The sequence below is a fragment of the Camellia sinensis genome, chromosome 7 (genome assembly GCF_055761805.1).
Source record: "Camellia sinensis isolate YWXY chromosome 7, ASM5576180v1, whole genome shotgun sequence".
Taxonomy (NCBI): domain Eukaryota; kingdom Viridiplantae; phylum Streptophyta; class Magnoliopsida; order Ericales; family Theaceae; genus Camellia; species Camellia sinensis.
In genome coordinates this window covers 35,189,356-35,207,668 of record NC_138967.1, presented here as the reverse complement: position 1 = coordinate 35,207,668, position 18,313 = coordinate 35,189,356, and the positions used below count along the sequence as shown (strand labels likewise).

Sequence of the window (18,313 nt, the reverse complement as noted above, 5' to 3'; positions counted from 1 at the left end):
GGCTTGGCGCGCTTTCCAAGAATAAATTGCAAACATAGGCTAATTGGGGCATCCCAGTGCATTTCCGCGCAAGGCAGCCCAAACATGCATCATCTATCATCCGGGGCGGAGTCAAGGCAGTCCCTGGCTTGCATGCCAGTTTACAGCTTTTCTTAGTTAATTTATAAATTAATTAGGAATTTGTATATATTTGGACTGTATTATTTGGACTGTGTATTTATTCGGACCCTCTGCGCGAGGGCACAACTGTAATAAGTGTGGGTGAGTGTGATGTATGTCTTCCAACCCCACGTCTTTCTTCCCTTTTATTTACCTGCTTATGATGGTTAGATTAGGGCATGTTTCAACTAGCATACAGTATGACAGCATGTTTGCATCATTCATCTGTTTTGCATGCACCGGGCTCGGCGCATCATACTAACTGCATTGTATTTCAATTTCCAAGTTGAGTACTTGTTAGCTGTTGCATTTCATATGCCATGTTTAGAATAGCCGAGCCTGCTATAGTTGCATTTTTGCATGTGTTGCATTAGGCATTTCTGTATAATTAGGATCATGCATGGATTTCTAATGAGCTTCTTTTTTGGCTTGGAGTACTCGGTAAGTTTTATGCTTTAGCATCCTTGCATGCGTGTGAGTGACTGCCATGAATAGCATGCTTACCATGAGGCTATGTGCTTATGTGATATAAACTGCCTGAATGCATGTGGGTGAAGGTTGGGTTATCTGAATTGGAACAATTCATCAAATGTGTGTTTTAAGCCCACTAGATAGTGGCAAAACCATCTTTTCTAAGCCTACCCGAGGGTGGCAAATCCACGTCTTAGCCTACTTGCGAGTAGCACCATCAAACCATTTTCAAATAAACAAACATGAAATGCTTTGTTCCAATCCAGGCGATCCAGTCTATACTTGTATGCTGTGCGCATCACATAGTAAATCTAGGCTAATAACCGGAATAAGAACGTGTAGACACCCCATTTTTGACCGACCTTAAGACTCAGACGTCACCGATTAAGCGCTTGGTGATGTTGCATAATGTGCTAGTTCAGAAGTTTCAGAGTCGCGGCTGTGAGCCCTGCCTCCGGACTTCCAAACCCTTTTCTGTGCCTTGTCTCGGTTTGCGAGCCAGACTCGGTTTTCTCCGTTTCTTTTCCTGAGGGGAGGGAGAGGTCCCGTAGACCATCTCTCAATGTCCGTAGGCTACATTTGGTGGCCGTAGGCCATTTTGCCCATTTCGGAGTCCGGTTCCCGGTTTTCGGAGCCGTCAGGCCGTGTGCCTCGGTTCGGGACCACCTAACCATCTCCGTTTGCTCTTTTTTTTTGGCATACATCCTATTTCATCCATTTTGAGGGACACTGGGGGCTGAGAAACCCACTTCGAGGTCAAATACAATTTTCGGTGCTTAACAGCCCATTTCCGGGACCTCGAAATGCGTGTTTTGGCCCCGGAACATTCGTTTTGCAATGGTTTTCGTTCATTTTTGGCAGGTACCTCTGTTTTATCACAGGGAAGGTCACTGAAGGGTGGGAGGCCAGCAATTGTTGCAGCAGCCAGTTATCTCTCCTCCCGAGCCTCCCGGCGCCCGTTTTTCTAACTTCCGGGCTAATGTTGAATACCTTAGAGCCAGCGTTGCCAACTTTCAACCACATATCTGTGATCTACACATCTGAGAGGCCCCTAAAAGTTCATGGCCGGCCATTAAGGTCACCTGACCCTTTTGACCCCTTTCTTCCGGGCTAATGTTGAACCCCTTGGACCCTTTTTCTCGAACTTTGAACCACATATCTGTGATCTACACATCTGAGAGGCCCCTAAAAGTTCATGGCCGGCCATTAAGGTCACTTGACCCTTTTGAACCCCTCTTTCCGAGCCACTGTTGAACCCCTTGGGCCCACTTTCGTGGAATTTCAATTACATAGTTGTGTTGTACACACATAGGCCTACCTCCCCAATACTTGGCCGGCCAGAAAAGATGGTTGACCCTTTTGACCCCTAGCCGGCCGGCTAGGGGGTGTGGCCGGCCGGCCACCTCCAGCAAAAGTGAGCGGCCGGCCGTGCTCTCCTCACTGTGCCCCTTCCAGCTGTGAGGCAATATCCCCCAGATATTTTCTGTATCCGGGGGATATTTTGGGAGAGAGTTTTCCTCTCCATTTGACCCCCCTTTTACACCCCCTTTCTTGACCTTATAACCAGCTGAGGACCTTCTTCTAGGGGGTTAGAAAATTTGATCTTAAGAACTCCATAGCCAACTCCATCTTCATCTTCTTCCATTCTTCAAAAACCCTAAGTCCATTAACCTCCATTCCTTCTATACCACCAAACTCTACCACCACTATCTCATTTCCAGCAGCTAGGAAGGGTTCTTGAAGGCCAAAGGAGCAGCAAATCCATCCAAGAAGCAACCAAAGTCTAGATCTTCAAGGGTAAGTTCCACTTTGATCCTTTTGACCCTTTCCTTTGATCTATTTCTAAGCCTCATTTCTTTTTGGTTTCAAGCTTCGGTCCTAACTGAAAAGGACCATATTTTGATCTCATCTTCACTTCTCATTAAGGGCTCAACCCTGTTTGAGCCTTCCATAATACACTTGCTTCATTGACCCTCTTGTATGTCATAATTTTGCATGCTATTTTTGGCCCATGAGAAATTTATTTTCGAGCATGTTGTAAACTGATATAAGGCTTATTTTGAGCCCCTCTTCAACATTGGAGAAGGGCTCAACATTGTTTGGTGTTTCCATATGTCACTTGTAGTTATATCCCCTATTTAGCCCCATTTTTGCATAAATTAATAGCTCTCTTTGCTTCTGTTTTTGGACCTTGGTCCGAACTGAAAGAGGTCTTATTTTGGCCTATACTCCATGTTTCATTCACACTTTTTTTCTGTTTGGTGATTATTTTATACACTTCATGTTTTAGCACCTTTTGAGCCTTATTTTGCATCATATTTTTAGCATGTTTGTATACTGATTTTGAGGCTTCCATATACTGTAAATGTTCATATTTTTGGTCCATATTCAGTGTTGTAGAAGGAAATTTTTCAGTTTGAGTTTTGCTTATACCACTTGCTTCTTTACCCCTCTTTTGACCCCCATTCTTGCATGCTATGCTTCCCTTACCTATGCTTGCTGTTTGGCCATGTTCATAACTGCGAAAGTGCATCTTTTGGGACTGTCTAGCTTCTGTCTTTGCATTGCATGTCCATGTTGTGCATATTTAGTATGGCTATAGGCCATTTCGGATGCCTAATGTTGCATTTCGGGTCATTTCCTTACATTTCATGTCATTTCACTTCATTTCGGGACTGTTTTCCCCCATATTTTGTTGCTGAAATTCCATTAGCATGCTTACATATCATTTTCCATGTCATTCGCATCGCTTTTGCATCGCCTCGGTTTGCGTGCCCGCGTGCACGCATTTCGAGGCACTTCATTTTCTGCCATCGGCATCTTATGTGAGTGTGGCTGAGGCTCTCTCATGTTAGTATAAGTCCATGTTGCATTTTCCATGTCATTCGCATCGCTTTTGCATCGCCTCGGTTTGCGTGCCCGCGTGCACGCATTTCGAGGCACTTCATTTTCTGCCATCGGCATCTTATGTGAGTGTGGCTGAGGCTCTCTCATGTTAGTATAAGTCCATGTTGCATTTTCCATGTCGTTTTATCACTGTCTCGGTTTGCGCGCCCGTGTGCACGCATTTCGAGGCACTTCATTTTCTGCCATCGGCATCCGATGTGAGTGTGGCTGAGGCCCACTTCATGTTGGTATAAGCCCACTTGTCATTTCCATGTCATTTCATCATTCTGTCATTGCCTCGGTTTGCGTGCCCGCGTGCATGCATTTCGAAGCATCTCATTTTCATTGCATTTATCATTGCCTCGGTTTGTGTGCCCGTGTGCACGTACTTCGAGGCATCTCATTTTCATTGTATCTGCTATCGCCTCGGTTTGCGTGCCCGTGTGCACGCACTTCGAGGCATCTCATTTTTATTGCATTTATCATTGCCTCGGTTTGCGTGCCCGTGTGCACGTACTTCGAGGCATCTCATTTTCATTGTATCTGCTATCGCCTCGGTTTGCGTGCCCGTGTGCACGCACTTCGAGGCATCTCATTTTCACCGTATCTGTCATCGCCTCGGTTTACGTGCCCGTGTGCACGTACTTCGAGGCATCTTATTTTCATTGTATCTGTCGTCGCCGCGGTTTGCGTGCCCGTGTGCACGCATTTCGAGGCACCTCATTTTTAGCACTGTGTATGTTAGGATCGCATCTTAGTTACATTTCATGCATATCATGCATATTGCATCGTGTCCGGAATAGGAGTTAGCCCGGGCACGGGAAACGAGGTACATTTCGTACTCCGAGTGACGGAATGTGTCTCAATTCCCCAGTCACCGACACTCCGGATTATCCATGATGGAGTTAGGTTTTAGCTGTAGTTTCATGTGCATTCATCCTATATTGAATTGTGCATTTCGACTCCTCGACCATCATGCCTCGGTATGCGTGATTGGTGGCACGAGGATCGAGACATGCATATATTTGTGCAAATACATTGCTATGCCCCTTTCCTGCTCTCTGTTACAGCAAAACCAGGAATCAGCAAACTTTTGGGGCTTGGCACGCATTTCAAGAACAGGTGTAAACAGAGGCTAATTGGGGCATTCCGGTGGATTTCCGCGCAAGATAACACGGACATGCATCATCCATCAGAAGCAAGATAGTCCCTGGCTTGCACGCCAGTTTATTTACTTTCTAGTTAATTCATTAATTAATTAGAATTCTGTAATATTCTTTTATTTTGGGGACTGTAATATTCGGACTGTATATTTATTCGGACCCTCTGTGCGAGGGCACAACTGTAATAAGTGTGGGTGAGTGTGATGTATGTCTTCCAACCCCACGTCTTTCTCCCTTTTATTTATCCGCTTTTTATGGTTAGATTAGGGCATGTTTAAATTAGCATACAGTATGACAGCATGTTTTGTATTCATTCATCTGTATTGCATGCACCGGGCTCGGCGCATCATACTAACTGCATTGTACTTTCAATTTCAAAATTGAATACATGTTAGTTGTCGCATTTCATATATCATCTTAGAATAGCCGAGCCTACTATAGTTGCATTTTCGCATGTGTTGCATTAAGCATTTTTGTATACTTAGGATCATGCATGATTTCTAATGTAGTTTCTGTTTTTGGCTTGGAGTACTCGGTAAGCTTTATGCTTTAGCATCCTTGCATGCGTGTGAGTGTTGCCATGAATAGCATGCTCACCATGAGGCTATGTGCTTATCTGATATAACTGCCTGAATGCCTGTGGGTGAAGGTTGGGTTATCTGAATTGGAATAAATCATCAAATGTTTCAAGCCTACCTGCGGGTAGCAAACCATCTTTCAAAAACAAACATGAAATGTTTTGTTCCAATTCGGGCGATCCAGTCTATATTTATATGCTGTGAGCATCACATAGTAATCTAGGCTAATAACCGGAATAAGAACTCACAATGTTTTCAAAAATTGATATCATGGTTAGTAGAGGCCGGTCTATGACCGGGCGAGCGGGGGTGCTCACGAAGTGACCTTCCCCAATCGTACCCAAGTTCCCGAACCGAGGCAACTTTGGTAATGACGGACACGTGGCCTTTTGGCACCGAGTCAGGGTTTCCTAAATTTCCCAAATTAAAATATTTAGGTGGCGACTCTGTATCTGGCAAAGCAGTCCATGTTTGGCACTTCTTTCAAAATCTGTTTTCTCAAAACGATTTGCCGGATTTGGACTCTTTGGTTCAGATTTAGAACCGTGACTACGAAAAGTCGAGTCCGAGCTGTAGCGAGGTCCCCCGCGGGCTGGTTACAGTTTCTGGCGACTCTGCTGGGGATTTAGAGAACTCGACTCGAACTCATGATATCTGTTTTTGACTACACTTGTGTGTTTCTTTGCATTGCATTTGCATTGGTGCGCCTAGGACACCGTGTTTGCCATCTGCTATTCCTGAACGGTTTGCCGGAGGCTTGTCTTGTCAAGGCATGACCATAAGGCTGACCGGTTGTGGGCTCTGCCAGTATGGGAACACAAACCCCGGTTTTACCGGGGCACCCTTTTTGACCATTCGACCTAGTGCATATTCGGATCCATAGTGACCATTCCAAATTAGGACAGGTTGCTTACCCGTTTATAGGTTGTTTTGAAACCGCTATGTGCATAGTGAAACCCTAGCTCCTGACAAAATAGGACAGGGAAACCTTACCCCAACATAGGGGTGTTTTGGCTCTCACTTATCTGTTATGTGCTTTAGAGTGCGTCTCTACAAGAATGCATGTATCGGTATATGAGTTTGGGCATCAGGCCTGCGGGCTTCAGTTCAAGTATCGGCAGTATCAGGCCTGCGGGCATCAGATCAGTATATGAGTTTGAGTATCGAGCCTGCGGGCATCAGTTCAGTATTGACAGTATCAGGCCTACGGGCATCAGTTTAGCATTGTCAACATCAGGCCTGCGGGCATCAGTTTTCTATTACGGGTGTCAGGCCTGTGGGCGTCAGCCAGTATTTGAGGAATATTTATCTGCGGATATCAGATTCTGTTTTAGGGAACAATGATACAGGGATGATAATCAGTGTTTGAGGACAGTGTATACTTCAGCTTATTGACTGTGTGTTGATTATGCCCGACTATGTGTCTTGCATTTTATTTTAAGCTGTTATGCTGCCCGTTTATCTGTTTATTTATTTCCTTTTCGCTTTATTTATCTTTTGCTAGGTCAGTTTTAGCACGATTGCTTCCGACCCAACAGGCATTCCCCAAGCACCTTGGACGCGAGGTCGTCGACTCCACCGATCTGAGGATCTAATCGACGGACAGCCAGTGTTCCATTCTTTACCCCCTGTTACAAGAAGGAAACAAAGGAAGCGCAGTACATCTGAATTGAGAGCACCAGAACAGTGGTATCCCCCACCAGTGGACAGTTGGACTGAGATCCCCCTTGAGACAAATCTGTCAGTAGTTCAGACAAATCAAGACAGTATGACGGCACCAACAGGAATTGAGGAGATGATGCGCCAAATGCAAGAAACTATGCAGGCCATGCAGCAAGATGCCGTTCGCCGGGATGAACTCGCTAAGCAACAGTCTGAAATTATGACCCATCAGGCTGAGCTGATTACCAGACTGCAACAGCAGAATGAGGCATCTGCTTCGCAACAAGTCCCTCCCCCGGCAAGGGCCCCATTACCTGAGAAGGCCCCTGCCGTTCATGACGTTCCTCCGAACACCCAGAATATCGTACCAACCATCCAGACTCTGCAAGAGGACACAAGTCTTCCAACGGGGCCAACTCCGCCCCCGATTCCACCACCACTGTCCAAGGTCCATACACCCAATCACCCGGACTCTCCATCCGAGCTCGAGGTTGATCAAACAGCTCTGAAATTGAGCAAACTGGAGAAGCTTTTCAAAAAATCCCAAGGGGCTAAGGCTATGCCGGATATCGGAGATGGATATACCGAGGAGGCCGTGACGCTCCCCGATAGATTCAAAATGCCACAAATAGACCGTTTTGACGGGACTGGTGACCCCATGGTTCATATCCGACTGTTTGCGGATGTCTTGCGGCCAATGGGCCTCACACGACAACAGAAGCTCTCATTATTCGGCCGAACCCTGTCGGGTGTGGCCTCCCATTGGTACGCAAGATTATCGGATGAGGTAAAGAAGAACTGGGATGAGATGGCCGAGGCCTTTGTCACACAATATTCCTATAATACTCAGATCGAGATCACAACTCGTGATCTTGAAACGACGAGGCAAGAGCCTAAAGAATCCTTCTCGGACTTTGTGGTCCGATGGAGAGCGAAGGCGTCGACGATGACTCTAAGACCCACAGACAGAGATCAAATCCGGATGATTGTGCGCAATCTCCACCCGAAGCTGATGCAAAGAATGATCGTAGTCCCCTTTCCTACTTTTGCAGATTTGCATGATATGGGGGTCCAAATTGAAGACGCTATGAGACAAGGTCTGTTTGACCAGGACAGAGAACAACCGAGGAGGACGTTCAATCGTGGCAACAATGCGGGCCCGAGTGGCGCTGCTAATACAAGAGCCTCGGAAGTTGGTATGGTCACCACCACTCCCCCTCCTCCTCCAAGGCCCACAACTGCCACACCCTTCTCCGGCGCGTCCGGAAGCAATACACGAACCGATAGATTCCAACCTCGGGGCCAAAGAGCATTTACCCAATTATACATGCCCCTGTCCAAGGTTCTCGGAATACTGATCAGGAAAAACCATTTGAAACCCCTAGAACCCAAGCCATTACCAAATCCACTCCCTCCCTCCTTTGACTCATCGAAATACTGCGCTTATCACCAACAACACGGTCACGACACCGACCGTTGTTTCAGATTACGTCATGAGGTCCAGGATCTTATTGACAAACAGGTGATCGCACCCCCAGACAAACCCAATGTCACAACCAACCCTCTCCCACCACATAACCAACCTCCCCCTCCCAACAGAATTAATTTCATCCAGACTGGGGTCGTGTCTTACGATCCTAGCATCTATATTACGCCCACCCACCTACCCAAGCCGGAGGTGCTCCTCCCCGCTTGCACTGACCTTTTGTGCATGGTGGACGTCTCCAAAACCCAATCGGAGTCGGTGGTGGTGACCATCGAAGACAAGGCAGGGCAGATTTTAGGAAAGAATGAGTCTGTTAAATCTGGGACTGGGCAGAATTTTGCTGAGGGAGCTTATGATCCGAGCAGGCACATCCTATCAACGAGCCGAAGTGGGCTAATTGTAGAATTTCCCGAGACAGGAGAATTGTGCATGATCCGAGAGGATGGATCTAGGCTATGGGCAGATGAGCCGACAACCATAGAAGAGGACTTTGCTAACTTGCAATTTCGCGATGATCAGGAGTTGGAGGACGCGTCCATTAACTGGAATGATTATGAGGGATCAGAGGAGGCCACTGGATGGCTTGAAGATCAACCGGATGCAGTGGGGGAAGCCCAACCAGAACAGAGCCCGGCAGGGGCAGAAACATCATTTGTGGCCGGAACGGCCGAAAATCAAGTTGTACCGCCGGAGAGCGCCGGTGTTAAGAATTCCGCTCAGGACATGGGCATTACGGATGTGGGAACTGTTGAACAAACAACTGTACTGATGCAGTTGGAACAAGCAAAGTTTGAGGAAGCTGAGAGAGCCAGAAAGGCGAAGGGCCCTGAGGGGACCGGAAGTGCTGTGTGCACAAAGACAGACAACGCTGCGAGCATTTGGACAGAGAGCACTGAAAGTGCGAGTAGACTGGAGCCGGACAGATGTCTGTTGGCTGCCAGCGGAATGTGGTGGGAAGATGACGATTTGTGTCTTGCCCACACCGATGAAGACTGGGGAAATGGCCAACCAGATGATACTTGGTATCTTGATGAAGTGGACCACATGACAAGAAGTGGGCGGTACTTCAAGCCCCCACACTTAGACCAACCCGAAGCATCCGGGAAAGACAGAGAAGTAGAAAGACAGAAGGAGAAGCAGATTGAAGACGAGGCTGTGTTGAAACAATTAAAGAAAATACAAGCAGACATCTCCATCTGGGGACTGCTAATGGCATCACGAGTGCACAGGGAAGCTGTTCTATCTGCCATGGACAAGTCGAAACTTTCTATAGACACCACGCCTGAACAGCTGGTTGGGCTGGTTTTTTCGGGAGGAGGTTCCCCGGCATTAACTTTTTCAGACAAGGAGCTACCGCCTGAGGGCGCAAATCATAATAAGCCTCTCTACATCTCTGTGGAATGTAGAGATAAGTGGATACCGGTGGTACTTGTTGATACCGGGTCTGCGATTAACGTCTGCCCGACCAGAACGGCATATGCAATCGGGTTGAAGCCCGTAGACTTCGTCCCAACCACCCAAGTGATCAGAGCATACGACAATACCAGCAGAGAGGTGATGGGGACTGTTAAAATTCAAACTAAGGTTGGTCCAGGACAACACAGTATCGAATTTCATATTTTGGACGTTCCCGCAACCTTTAACTTACTTTTGGGGCGACCGTGGTTGCACCAGGTCAAAGCAGTCTCTTCCACCCTTCATCAAATGCTGAAATACCCTCACGGGAAAGGGGTAGCAATCGTTTTTGGAAATTCATCGATCCATCCCCCGCCAGAGGTGTCTACACCCGTCTTGGAGATCGAACACGGCACGGAGGATGTGTTTTTGTCGGGGTTCACTTTGGCCGAGGCTCAAGTGGTGCAGAATGTCATGGCTGCAAATGAGGGCATGTATGTCAGTGCACAATCTATCTACCTCATGAACAAGCTAAAACATACCCCTGGGATGGGATTAGGGAGAAGTGGCCGGAAAGGCGTCTCAGTGTTGGCCGAAGTGCCGCACAATCCTCACGCCTTTGGACTGGGTTATCTGCCCACCAAGGAAGATTGGGTGAGGAAAGGAAAAGAAATGGCCAGAAGGGCCAGGGCAAAGAAGGCCGGGAAGCCATTTGATTTAATGCACAGGCCCATCTGGGGTACCCTAAACGGACGTTTCGTCCGGGAGGGGGAAGATTTTCCATTCTGCGGCTTCCCGGAGCCATGGCTAAACGCGAAGGGGGAGCGCGTGCCTGGTTTTGAAATCTTCTTCGACATACAACTATCTGGGGATGACGTTGCCGAAGCGCAGACAGACCCACCAACTGAGACTGAGCAGTGTGAAGCAGTGGATCCTGAGAGTACAGAGATGGAAATGGGGGTAGCACTGGCGAGTCTACTATCAGATCCTCCGATCGGCCAAGAGTGCTTGGGGGATAACTCTTCGGTTTCTGTGATCGGAGATGAAATAGCTGCGGGCTTTCCAGCATCGATCTTGGATGCATCTATCGCACCTTCTCTCATCTGGCAATATGAAGAAGGCTTTTTATCTAGCAGTTCCGGGTCAGGTAGTGAGCCGGAATCTGATTCTACCGAATCTTCTGCGTCGGAATCAGATTCCAGCTCGACTGAGTCTGAGTCCGGTATTCCTGGGGGTGATAACCCGGATACCACAGTCCTGTCTAGGTCGTCTTTTTCATTTTCTTTTGAGTCTGTTGTAACAGAGGAATCTGACGGCTTGGAAGTATTTAATGAGAATGATGCGGATGTGGTTTCCGAGTATTTTTCTGTGCCTTTGATTTATTGCTTAAATCAGGATTTTCAAAATTTTGATGAAAATAGTGAGGAAGAAATTCCTCCAGTTTTGCAACGATTAATTGATCAAGAGCAGGAAAGATTTGTTAAACCTTTAATCGATGAAATCACTTCTGTAAATATTGGTACTGAGAAGGACCCGCGGCTGGTCCAGATCGGGTCCACGTTGTCTTCAGAGGAGCGCGAGCGCTTAGTCGCTTTATTAAAGGATTTCAAAGATGTTTTCGCGTGGTCCTATGAAGGCATGCCTGGAATCGATCCTGAGATTGTACAGCACCGGATCCCTCTTGATCCAGAGGCCCGCCCTGTCAAACAGAAACTCAGAAGGATTCGCCCAGACTGGGCCCTCAAGATTAAGGAAGAGGTCACCAAACAAATTGACGCAGGGTTCCTGTTGGTGTCTGAATATCCAACTTGGTTGGCCAACATAGTCCCGGTGCCAAAGAAGGACGGCAGAATTCGGGTCTGTGTAGACTTCAGGGATTTGAACAAGGCCAGTCCGAAGGACGATTTCCCCTTGCCGCACATCGATGAATTGGTGGATTTCACGGCAGGACACGCCTTGCTTTCGTTTATGGATGGTTTCTCAGGCTACAATCAGATAGTAATGGCACCCGAAGACCGAGAGAAGACTGCGTTCACTACCCCGTGGGGGACATATTGTTATCGAGTGATGCCATTCGGTTTGAAAAATGCTGGAGCTACGTATCAACGGGCAGCAACTACAATATTACATGATATGATCCATAAGGAGGTCGAAGTGTACGTGGACGACATGATTGTCAAGTCCAAAGATAGAGAGGGCCACTACACCGCCTTACAAAAATTCTTTCAAAGGATCAAAGAGTTTCGGCTGCGATTGAACCCCCAGAAATGCACGTTTGGTGTTACAGCAGGGAAGATGTTAGGGTTTCTGATCACACAAAGGGGCATCGAGGTCGACCCTTCCAAAATCAAGGCCATCTTAGAAATGCCACCACCAAGGACTGAAAAGGAGGTGCGAGGCTTTCTAGGTAAAGTGCAATTCATAAGGCGGTTTATTTCTAAACTAACCTTGACTTGTGAACCACTTTTTGGTCTCCTGAAGAAAGGAAAGAAATTCCAATGGGACGGCCGATGTCAAGCAGCTTTTGAGCAGATCAAAGAGTACCTACAGAACCCACCCGTGTTGTCACCGCCAGAGCCGGGGAGACCGTTGATACTATACCTTTCAGTAACTGAGACCACCATGGGTTGCATGCTTGCGCAGGAATCAGAAGACAAAGTAGAAAGAGCCATCTACTATCTGAGCAAAAAGATGTTGGATTACGAGACCCGCTATACACCGCTAGAGAAGGCTTGTTTGGCCTTGGTATGGGCAACCAGAAAGCTGCGGCACTACCTGTTAGCCCACTCTGTAATGTTGGTTTCGCGTTTGGATCCCATCAAATATCTTTTCGAGAAACCAGCACTTACAGGTAGGCTAGCTCGTTGGCTGCTGTTGCTCTCCGAATTTGATTTGAAGTATGTGACGCGCAAGTCAGTAAAAGGCAGAGCGGTAGCGGAGTTCCTTGCCGACCACCCGGTTGAGGGGGATGAAGCGGTTGAGTATCTATTCCCAGATGAAGCCATTCTGCACGTCGAAGATGAAACTTGGACAATGTACTTTGACGGAGCGTCAAACCAGTATGGGTATGGGATAGGGGTGTTGCTGATAGCGCCTGATGATTCCCGTATTCCTTTAGCATTCAAGCTCCGGTTCAAAGTTTCCAACAATGAAGCAGAGTACGAAGCATGTATTGCTGGCCTAGAAGCAGCCCTAGAACTAGGGGCGAGACGAGTGGACGTCATTGGGGACTCGAACCTCGTTGTGTCTCAAGCAAAAGGAGATTGGAAGGTCAAAGAGGAAAGGATGATAACCTACCACCAAACCTTGGATTTGTTAATTCCTCGGTTTGAGAAGCTAAATTTCACCCACCTCGTAAGAGAAAACAACAGGTTTGCAGATTCATTAGCAACTCTATCTTCTATGATAGACATCCCGTCCGGAGTCCGGATGCGTCCAGTCATTATTGATCAGAAGTTTGCGCCAGCGTACGAGTCGATTTCCGCCATAGATGAGGTTCAAGACGGCAACCCCTGGTACTACGACATCTGGAACTTCTTGGAAAAGGAGATATATCCACTAGGGGCAAATGCCAAGGATAAGAGGGCTGTCAGAAGAATGGCTGCTCAGTTCGTTATCTGCGGGGGAAAGCTGTACAAAAGGGGGCATCTGGGAATGCATAAGCTCTGCGTAGAAGCTGAAGAGTCAAAACGCCTGATGGAAGCCATCCATGGGGGGGAGTGCGGTGCACACATGAATGGAGTAATGCTGGCCAGAAAGATCCTCAGACAGGGCTACTACTGGTCAACCATGGAGGAGGATTGCATTGGTTTTGTTCGGCGATGCCACAAATGTCAAATTCATGCAAATCGCATGAACATCCCACCGTCAAAACTATACAACATGACTTCGCCGTGGCCTTTTTCAGTCTGGGGAATTGATGTGATCGGAGCTGTTACCCCGAAGGGGTCAAACGGGCATGAGTTTATCCTGGTAGCGATAGATTATTTTACAAAGTGGGTCGAGGCCCAATCATACGCAGTGTTGAAGGCGTCGCATGTCGCAAAGTTCATCAGGAACAACATCATCTGTCGCTACGGGGTGCCAAACGAAATAATTTCAGACAATGGTTCCCACTTCAAGAAAGAAGTGATAGACTTGTTGGAGAAATACAATGTGGCTTTCCATAAGTCCTCTACATACAGGCCGCAGACCAACGGAGCGGTTGAGGCCGCCAACAAGAATATCAAGCATATACTACAGAAAATGGTGGAAACCTATCGAGATTGGCCAGACAAGCTGCCATTTGCTCTGTGGGGCTACAGGACTTCAATCAGAACTTCTACTGGAGCAACTCCATATTCATTGGTCTATGGAATGGAGGCTGTTCTACCCATTGAGATTGAGGTCCCATCATTACGAGTATTGGCTGAATGCCAGATAGCCGAGGCAGATTGGCAGCAAAGCAGATTCGAAGAACTCATGCTCTTTGATGAAAGAAGACTGAAAGCACTGTACCACATCCAAGGCTATCAACGAAGAATTGCCCGGGCTTTCAACAAGAAGGTTAAGTCCAGGAATCTGAAAGAAGGAGATTTGGTGCTCAAAGACAACCGAGCTCCCATCCACGACCCAAGGGGCAAGTTCAAACCCAATTGGACTGGTCCTTACATCATCAAAGCTATCTGGTCAGGTGGAGCTGTGGTTCTGATGGATCTAGATGGCTTGGAGTTCTCACAACCGATCAATATGGACAAGTTGAAGAAATACTATCCTTGAGAGGCTCGCTAGGCCGAAAACCCGAAAGGGCGACCTAGGCAAAAGTCAGAGCACAAAAAAATTAGAAAATATAAAAACTGAGCTCGCAAGGTTGAAAACCCAAAAGGGCGGCCTTGGCAAAAGTTAGAGCGCAAAAGGAGAGTGAAAATACTCGAGTGAACCTTAGCCTGAACTACGTAAGACTTGATTCCCATCTTTGGGATACGTAGGCAGCTTCGTCTTGAAGTTCAGTCATAAACTTTTCCCCGATCAACTTTGTCCATTTCGATCATCTCAGTCATCTTTATCTATCAGCATTTACCGTGATCTCCGGTACAGTGCTTTTCAAACTAGGGGCAACTTTCCGTTGCTTTGGACTGCCACATTGTTCTTCAGACTAGGGGCAACTTTCCAGTTGCAGGGATCTGAGGTTGTGTATCTCGGTGACAGATTTTCGGCATGTCCAGTTCTGATCCACATCGAAAATAGTTTTGAAAAGTTTTAATAAAAGTTGACTTTGTTCAAATCAATCTTTTTACGACTTAGACCATTTTTGGATCAAAAGTGGAAAATTTTCAGTACCATAACTTTCAATTTCATCGATTTCAAAATAGAGTTCTCTTGCTCTTGCATTACAATCGAGGTTGCTTATTTTAGTACAGTCATAAAGAAAACTTGAAAATGCTAAATAAGCAATAAATTTGGGGCATAGTTGAATCAAGTATCTCTGTGTCCCCTTCCAGAGCTGGACGGAGCATCTGATGCCAAGCTGGGCCCAACTTGTACCTCCTTTTTTGAGCCAATCCACATATTCATCTAACAAAGCGCAACTGAAGGTTGAAACAGGGGCCAGAAACTCTCTAGTCCTCCATGCCGTGGCATATCTCCGGCCGGCCAGCTCCCCGGGATGGCTAGCAATGCTGCAGTGTGTCTCCTCGGCCCTGTTTTACTCTTCGAAGGAGAACTCCAAGCATTTCCATGCAACGGGAAACTCAAAGGCCTTCATCCCGGATGCGTTCCGATGCCCAGATCGTCAGAAGTACACCTTTTGTTTTTGAGCTTTTTGCTTATCGAGTTGTTGTACTTTGTTTATCGAGTTGTTTGTCGAGCGGACGTGTTTTGTGTTTTGAGTCCTTGCTCTCTGTTTAAGCAAATTTTGTTAAAGTCTTGTTTGTTTGCATTGTTGCTTTTTGCTTATCGAGTTGTAAACTTGCTAAAGATTCTGTTATATCTTAGTAAGTTGGGTTGTTTAGTTTGTTGCGTCGGTTCACTACCTGATTTGGTGATTACAATGCGCATTACCATTCAAATTCATTTCTTGTGCAAAACAAATTGATGCGATACGATACTAAAAGTTCAAAATACAAACACCTTTTCAAAAGCTATTTCATTTCATCATGCTTTACAACAAACAGAAGGTACAGGTTTTACAAAAACAAAACTGCCTAACAATGAGCAAAAGTGCTACAAACTACTAGTAAAAGAAAAATAAAGCAGGAAATAGCAACATCAAAATCCTCGGGAACGGGAACGAGAAGCCCGCCTGGTCCTCTTTTGTGGAACAACCTCCACACCATCATCAGAGTCGGAGCTGTCGTCCTCAGGATCCTCCTCAGCCTCGCCTCTGTTCCCCGAGCCAAAACCGGAGCCTCCCTCCTCGACAGATGTCTCGAACTGACGGTCGGTAGCCTCCTCCTCCTCCTCCTCATCAGACTCCACCTCCACAACATGAGCCCTGCGCCTGCGGACCGGTCCTCCTCGAGCTCCTCGATAAGGCCTAGATGGCCCGGCTCCTCGGGAAGGCCGAGATGGCCCCTCCCCCTGATAAGGCCCGGGTGGCCCAGCTCCTTGATAAGGCCCGGATGGCCCAGCTCCCCAATGAGGCCCAGGTGGCCTGGCCTGCGGCTGACCGGACCATGAAGGCATCTGAAAACAAAGAGTTCAATTCAAATACATCAGTCCGAATATGTACATCGGATGCAGATACGAGCAAAAGCTACATGAAGTGGGTGCGTGTAAATACAGTGTACAAGTGAGGTGTGTGTCAGATGTGCTCTACACAAGTAGTCTATCGATGCAGTAGAAATCAGCATGTCATCAGAAGTATGATAAATGCCAAAAAACTGAAGGGTACCTGGATGCCCGCAACAGACAACTGTGCCTCCCTGCGTAGGACCATGCCCTCGAGTGTGGCCACCAGCTCAACCATCTCCTCCATGTACCCTCGCGATGGCTGCAAAAATGAGTTCATAATCATCAGTGAGCAAATGAGTATCTAAACATCTGAAATGATGAATGACGAAAGTGGAGCATACCGGCGGTGAGTCCGGATCAATGGCATATCGATCACTGGGCATCCGAGGCTCTAGTGGAACTGGAATCGGAGAGCTAGTCCCATACTGCCACGCCATCAACTCAGTAGGCATATCTGGCCATCCCAGATGAGGATGAATCGACGGGTTCGGAGGAAACGGTCTACTCCCACCTCTAGATGCGCCAGCCCTACTAGAAGAAGGGATGTCTGTAGCTCGAGCCTGAGCCTGATCCGAGGATGACGTACCGGCAGGTCTCATCATCGGAATACGAGCCTCTGTCAATGGAGGCATCAAATATATGTGACGATAGGTGGCGTAGTCCCCCTCCGCAACATATAACAAAGCATCACTGCCCAGCATGGCGCCGACTACCTCTGAGTAAGAGAGCCTGTCAGCGGTCCGCATACTAGCTGGAGGTACCGCGGGAACATCCTGAGAAAGATACCCCCGTACCTGGCACAGAAAGCGCTCCCCCAGGAACCAAACTCTGCCGACTGGCCCTTCGAGCAGGACCCTATACCGGGAGATGCCTGATGCTCCGGTATACTGAAGTAGGAGATCATCACCCAAGGGTGCCCAAGGCTGCCAAGTAATCTGCGGATGATAAATGCATAAACCAATCAGAGAACGAGAATATACAGAGCAAATCAAAGATGAAAATGAAAAGGACTGAAACTTCTGAAGTACCTCTGAGTGTCGCACAGTGTCGAAGTACTGTCGCAGGCGAACCAGGGTCTCTCGAGGCCTCGCCCGGTGCGGGCCCTCAAATATCAATGAATATGGGGTCACGGGAATCCCCACCACCTCCAGCACTGGGGCTAACGATGGGAAGTATACATAAGCCCATAGTTGAGAAGAGCAGTGCAGAATGTAAGTACGAAATGCTGAGAGCAAAATGCAGACTGTAAAAGTACGCTGTGTGTGCAATGTACAAGTAATGAAGAGCAGAAATGTAAATCGAGGGGACAGAAAGTACCTCCCAAGCTCTCCAGTAGCCGCCAAGCAAATCGCCCCGCCCGCGGGAGGTCGCGCTCATGTAAAAGTAGAGGGTAGCCAGGCCAGCGCCACCCCAATCATATCTACTGACCTGTGATAGGTCGACTAGAGCGCTCAGCAGATATAGCCCAATGGTGTTCCCTCTGTCGGCGAACAGGGTAGTCCCGAAGAGGAACATCAGGAAGCCACGAGCATACTGCTCTGTCTCCTCAGGAGTCTCGGGCACCATCTCCGCCCGCCGGAAATGGGAGGAGAACCAAGTATACCTGACTCTCCCTGAAACCCTATCAACAGGTGGGCGAGCCCCCAACAAATACATCCAGGCGGCCTCCCACTCGCCCATATCCTCATCATAGGGGATGGCCCAACCTCCTACATCAAGGCCGGTCAATACAGCAAAATCAAAAGGGGTCATAGTCATGTCCCCGGTAGCAGAGAAATGAAAGGAATTGGTGGTGTCCCACC

At 47.6% G+C, this 18,313-nt stretch overlaps 1 protein-coding gene across 1 annotated transcript; it reads right to left on the bottom strand.

Moving 5' to 3' along the window:
* Window positions 1-16,623: 16,623 nt before the first annotated feature.
* On the bottom strand, window positions 16,624-17,691 carry LOC145795732 (uncharacterized). The gene is made up of 3 exons (XM_082880607.1): window positions 17,540-17,691; window positions 16,853-17,446; window positions 16,624-16,770 (listed from the first exon to the last, which is right to left on the bottom strand). Exons 2-3 carry the CDS (start codon window positions 17,255-17,257, stop codon window positions 16,624-16,626), a joined length of 552 nt encoding a protein of 183 aa, XP_082736733.1. The 5' UTR covers window positions 17,258-17,446; window positions 17,540-17,691.
* Between the last annotated feature and the right edge of the window lie 622 nt (window positions 17,692-18,313).

Coding starts and splice junctions, on each gene's coding strand:
- LOC145795732 (XM_082880607.1), bottom strand. CDS start 17,257: ATGCGGACCGCTGACAGGCTCTCTTACTCAGAGGTAGTCGGCGCCATG. Junction 16,771..16,852: donor TTGATCCGGACTCACCGCCG/GTATGCTCCACT, acceptor TCATTTTTGCAG/CCATCGCGAGGGTACATGGA.